General features: G+C 36.3%; 1 protein-coding gene across 1 annotated transcript; it reads left to right on the top strand.

Moving 5' to 3' along the window:
* Positions 1–2141: 2141 nt before the first annotated feature.
* Positions 2142–6214, top strand: LOC123768367 (uncharacterized). The gene is made up of 4 exons (XM_069336067.1): positions 2142–2290; positions 3187–3392; positions 4212–4320; positions 5601–6214. The coding sequence occupies exons 1-4, from the start codon at positions 2188–2190 to the stop codon at positions 5948–5950; spliced, it is 768 nt and encodes a 255-aa protein (XP_069192168.1). The 5' UTR covers positions 2142–2187; the 3' UTR covers positions 5951–6214.
* The last annotated feature ends 585 nt before the right edge of the window (positions 6215–6799 follow it).

Here is a 6799-nt window from a genome sequence, read left to right on the forward strand (position 1 = left end):
CACCACTGACCGCCAAGTGCTCACATCAAGTCTAACTCTAAGAAACAACACTCAAGCCTTGACGCTTCTCCCAACATCCGGGGGAGAAAACCTTCACACAAACTGCACCTGTCATAAAGAAGATGAAGACTCACCAGTGTCCACAGTGTCTGAAGGTATTCACTCGTCCAGAAAGTGTGAAGCGTCACATGTTAGTGCATTCAGGTGACAAACCTCATGAGTGTCCAAAGTGTGGGAAGAGATTCAGTGAACGTGGAAATATGAAGACTCACATGTTAGTGCATTCAGGTGACAAGCCTCACGAGTGTCCAGAATGTGGAAAAAGATTCAGCAACCCGTTCTCACACAAGACAGTACATATATGACTAGTGCTTAAAGTCAATATGTGGAATGTGATTTAGTACATATGTGATATATTCCCAGTTAACTTTTTTACCAAGGCTCAAACTCTTCCTCACGTACCAATTTACGTCTCACAGTACTCGTCCATCAACGTAGATAGCTGAATAGTCGTGATTGGTTCAATTATAACGAAAATTGTAGTTTTCAGGTCCCACATGGGTTGTGAAATTCACCTACTATTGTCCATGCTCTTATAATATTACAGATCAGCTACATCCTATTGAAGGCTCGTAGTTTTGTTTTGAGAAATATTAGTTGTTCTTAGTAAATTATAATAAGCACAATAAATTATTACATAGAATAAGTGCTTCACCAATCAATATTATATACTATAGTTTGTGCTTTAGAAATCTTTAAAGAATGTTTTGTAGGAACGCTAACAGAAAACGATGTTATGTTGGAATGTATATAGGGTAAACTACTGCAAACAGGATGGTATGGTGTGGATTATTGGAAACTATAGGATTAGGGTCCACTACCACCTGTTAGGTGGGTAAGGGGTCCAATAACACCCGCAGGATGAGTATGGGGGTCACATCCACCCACAGGAATGGTATGGGGATCACTTCCACCCACAGGAAGGGTATGGGATCCAATACCATCCACTGGATGTGTATTGCGTCCACTACCACCGACAGGATGGGTATGGGCTCACAACCACCCACAGGATAGGTATGGGGTCCAATACCACCCACAGGATGAGTATGGGGTCCACTATAACCCACAGGATGGGTATGGGGCTCCAACCACCCACAGAATAAGTATGGGGTACAATAACACCCACTGGATATGTATGGCATCCATTGCCCCCACAGGATGACTATAGGGTACAGTATCGCCCACAGGATTAGTATATAGGTTCACTGCCGCCCACAGAGTCGGTATGGAGTCCACCGCCACCCACAGGGTCGGTATGGGGTCCACTACCGCCCACTGGATCGATAGGGGGTCCACTGCCGCCCACAGGGTCGATATGGGGGGGGTCCACTACCGCCCACAGGATCGATAGGGGGTCCACTGCCGCCCACAGGGTCGGTAGGGGGTCCACTGCTGCCCACACGTTCGGTAGGGGTCCACTGCCGCCCACAGGGTCGGTAGGGGGTCCACTGCCGCCCACAGGATCGATAGGGGGTCCACTGCCGCCCACAGGGTCGATAGGGGGTCCCTTACCGCCCACAGGGTCTCTATGAAGTCAACTACCGCCCATAGTGTTTGTATAGTGTCCACTATCGCCCATAGTGTTATTATGGGGTCCACTACCCCTCATAGGGTCGGTATGGGGGTCCATTACTACCCACAGGGTGTGTCTGGGGTCTATTTTGGCAATACTGCTTTTCCAATCTCATTTGTTGTTCAATGTAAAATATTTGTTGCTCGACTTGCAACAATTTATATATATATATATTAGTATAGTGCCTTTGCAATAATGTACCAATGTGTGTATTTTCATAACTCGTTTTAAATTGTTGAAAAATAAATAACTACATTGTGAATGCAAGTCAATGTTTACATGCTAAATCAGAGTTGCCAGATTCCGCTTAAAATAGCAAATTGTGCTTATTTTCAAAGCTTGAGAATTTAGCTTTAAAGTAGTTAAAAAACTACGAATTTCGCAATTTGCTATGTACTTTAGTGTACTATTTTAAAATAAGGTTGGTTTTTAAGCTGCAAGTCATATGAATCTCAAAAAAAGTATATTATTAACAATCTTATCTCCATAGTTCACTAGTTTCTGTAAATCAGATCTGGTAACTGTAGGCCAAGTACTGGTAGACTCAAGACACAATGTGTGTTGAAGCTATTCTCTTTGAAGAAGTCATCTCGACAGGATCTTCCAGCTCCAGCTATAAAACTTCACCAAACATGGATCTACCTAGTACATCAAATGGTAAGGAATTACTAAACTGTAGTAAACTGAATCTGACACTGTCATATATATATATATATATATATATATGTATGTATGTATGTAGTATGTATGTATGTATGTATGTATGTATGTATGTATGTATGTATGTATATATATATATATATATATGTTGTACCTAGTAGCCAGAACGTCGTACTCGGCTTACTATGCAAGGCCCGATTTGCATAATAAGCCAAGTTTTCCTGACAGTATATTTTCTCTAATTTGTTTTCTGATGAAATGATAAAGCTACCCATTTCATTATGTATGAGGTCAATTTTTTTTATTGGAGTTAAAATTAACGTAGATATATGGCCGAACCTAACCAACCCTACCTAACCTAACCTAACCTATATTTATAGGTTAGGTTAGGTTAGGTAGCCGAAAAAGTTAGGTTAGGTTAGCTTAGGTAGGTTAGGTAGTCGAAAAACAATTAATTCATAAAAACTTGGCTTATTAGGCAAATCGGGCCTTGCATAGTAGGCTGAGAAGTGCGTTCTGGCTATTAGGTACGACATATATATATATATATATATATATATATATATATATATATATATATATAATTTTTTTTTCTTCCAATAATATAGTATTCGCTTGAAATTAACAGCCTGGTCAATCAGGCTGTTGGATTCAACTCCTCTCAGTTTTGTTATACGAGTTACAGCATGGTTAATCACATCCAAAATTAAAGTTATTTCCAGATGCAGTCCTAAAATTTTTAACATTGCTCTCACTAGTGTTAATGTAGATTATTTCATAATTTAAATAATATATTTAATTACTGTAGTACATTTTAACAACAATTTAACTTATAATTTTTGCAGCATAGGTCATTTGAATATAAGTATTTTATTAGAAACTATTTCCTTCAGGTCTTCAGGGAAAATTCTTGAGGAGATGCACAAACTGCAAACAATGTGTGCATGTCCGAAGCAATGTTTGCAAGTTCTGCCAGTGTGACTTCCGAAACAGTAGAGAATTAATGAAGAAAGAAGAGGAAGCCCGTTTTCTACTTAAAGGCAAGAAGGCTTTAGAACGAAATACAGCAAGCCGGGTTCTACGAAGGATTGAAAATCAGGTATTGAAGTTTGTCTACATCTGTTGTATTCATTTGTATTCTTCTTATGCTGAACTTGCTTGATAAGGTATAGAATCAACATGAATAATGCTGTACAGTACTTACATACTATTTGTTTATTTATTTATATACAAGATAGCACACTGGGATTATGAGAGTACATAGAATTGATGTTTTTACATTCTTGTAAAGCCACTAGCACACATAGTGTTTTGGGCAGGTCCTTAATCTAACAGATAATTTTAAATAGGCAATTTAAAGCTTAAATGGAAAAAATTGGCTGGTACATTGTAAGAAAGTATCACAAAGATTACTATGTACATTAAAGTAAAATTTGAGGGTTATCAACATATAAATTGTAGCATAATTTGAGGAATATTTCAAGGTATAATATAGTAAGATATGCATTCAATATAACAATCATGATATAAGGTGATAGCAATGATTACAATGGAAAAGTTGTATGGTTTAGGCACATATATTCTGGCATTGGATTTCATAAGATACAGTGCGAGTTTAATACACTAGTTAGGAAACTATCAAGAAAAAATTTAGGTACTTTTTGGTTTTATTTTTTAAAATGGCAGAAGTTGGACAGTTTTTAAATTTGTTAGCAAGTTAGTTCCATAGACAAGGTCCCTTTATTTGCATAGAGTATTTACACAGAATAACTTTGACTCTGGGGATATCAAAGATATTTATTTCTGGTATTGTGATTCTATTATGGGTTCTATTGCACATGCCCAGCTATGCTTCAAACATTTATTTTGTTGCATTTTCCCAGATAGTGTTATTGTTTAAATATTATTTGCTTTTCAGCTAACATATCTGCGTGGCTGTGGGTATGAATCAATCGTTATCTATTACAAGAAAGGACCAGCACGACAAGAAGAGGACAAGAAGATCTTCACCACTAACTTCTTTTTGTGTAAGTAGTTCACATAATATATAAATATATCACCACCTATTATTTTCTCTCATATATATATATATATATACATATGTATATATATATATATACATATGTATATATATATATATGTCGTACCTAATAGCCAGAACGCACTTCTCAGCCTACTATTCAAGGCCCGATTTGCCTAATAAGCCAAGTTTTCCTGAATTAATATATTTTTTCTAATTTTTTTCCTATGAAATGATAAAGCTACCCAATTCATTACGTATGAGGTCAATTTTTTTTATTGGAGTTAAAATTAACGTAGATATATGACCGAACCTAACCAACCCTACCTAACCTAACCTAACCTATCTCTATCGGTTAGGTTAGGTTAGGTAGCAGAAAAAGTTAGGTTAGGTTAGGTTAGGTAGGTTAGGTAGTCGAAAAAACATTAATTCATGAAAACTTGGCTTATTATGCAAATTGGGCCATGCATAGTTGGCTGAGAAGTGCGTTCTGGCTATTAGGTACGACATATTATATATATATATATATATATTATATATATATATATATATATATATATATGTATATATATATATATATATATGTATATATATATATATATATATATATATATATATATATATATATATATATATATATATATATATATATATATATATATATATATAATTTCAATTCAATCATCTCTGTCGTTGATGTATATGGCAAAAAGTGTGTGGCCCAATACAGCACTATGTCTTAACGTAATGGGTCCAAGGGCCCATAAGGTCTCGACAGCATTAAGGGCCCTTTAGCAAACCAGTGTGCTGGTGCCCCTATGACACCCATGACGTCTTTGTATCATTTCAAGTTTGTACATGTACTTCTTAAGATATGGGCACCATACAACTGCTGCATATTCTAGCTTTTGTCTAAAAAAATCATGAACAATTTATTTATTATTTATCCATGAATGCCAGAACTAAACCCTGTGGTACTCCACTCGTGACATTTCTCCAGTCCAATACATTGCCTCTGATTACTGCCCTCATTTTTCTATCAGTTTGAAATTTTTTAATCCATGTTAGAAGCTTACCTGTCACCCCTCCAATATGTTCCAGTTTCCAGAACAAACTCTTATGTGGAATTCTATTGAATGCCTCTTTTAGGTCCAGATAGATGCAGTCAACCCAACCATATCTTTCCTGTAAAATTTCTGCGGCTCGATCATAGTAACTGATTAAATTTGTTACACAGGATCTTCCATTTCAAAATTTTTTATTTTTTATTTTTATTTTTTATTCCAGCACGCACAAGGAAGCTTGATGCAGATAAACTTACATTAGGATCAGAAGGTGATAGCGATAATGCCCTGGAAAAAAATCCTGACGAGCTACAAGTGCAGCAGGTGCATAAAGTCCAAAAGGTACCGCAGGTGCAAGAAATTCAACAATTACAAAAAGTTCCGCAGGTGGAACATTTACAAAAAGTTCCGCCGGTGCAACAAGGGCTACCATTAGCAATCCTTCAGAAACAGCAAGAAGTACAAGTAGTAAAATTTGAACCACAGGGAACTACACCAGGAAAACAGTGTAGTAACAACGGAATGGGAATTTTAAAATACCTGAGGAAACAGGTAAAAAAGGACAAACAATAGAAATGGTTCCTTACACATTATTTGGTAGTTTATAGGTATTTTACTTATAATACTTTATATTATGTCTACAGTTTATAATTTAGTTTACAGTTAATTTACTTTTCAACTTCCATATCTTACATGAAGGATTTTTACTGTTTTTCATTTTTAAAACCTTATTAGTATCATTTATAGTTTAGTGTCAATTCACTTATAATACAATATATGGAATAATTTACTAAATTCATTTAACTATAATAAATTTAAATAAACATTTTTACCCCAGGATGAGTTTCAGTCACCCTACCCAAAAAATTAATGTTTCTTTATTACTAATCTTGTGAGAGGTAGCTTATTGTGCAGCCCATACTCATTCTGTGAGTGTTAGTTTATTGTGCACCCCATAGTCATCATGTCACCCAAGCCTGCTGCAGCTGCACCTGAGGGGTGGTGTAGGGAACCATTAGTGTACTATTATGATTTGAGAGAGAGAATGCTCTGTGGACAGAGCATCAATATGGCTTAAGGCATTGAGCTTTGCCTCAAGATGAAGCTTGGGCTGATCTCTGATTTGCTTCTTGGGAGTCTTCATTTACGTGCACCCCATACTCAACCACTTTGTAGTAATTAATTGTGCAACCCATACTCATCCTGTTACCAGTAGTTTGTGCAACCCATACTTATCCTGTGATCCCTATCCCTCTACTTCAAGTCCCTCAAGGGGCGCACGAATTCAGTTTGGCATACTGCATCCTGCCTTCCCATCCCTAGCTACTGACCCATCACAATATTTTATTTTATTTTATTTATATATATACAAGTAGGTACATTGGGGTTGTGAGAATACATTGAATAGTACAGTATTTACAA

The sequence above is a fragment of the Procambarus clarkii genome, chromosome 35, assembly GCF_040958095.1.
Source record: "Procambarus clarkii isolate CNS0578487 chromosome 35, FALCON_Pclarkii_2.0, whole genome shotgun sequence".
NCBI classification, from domain to species: domain Eukaryota; kingdom Metazoa; phylum Arthropoda; class Malacostraca; order Decapoda; family Cambaridae; genus Procambarus; species Procambarus clarkii.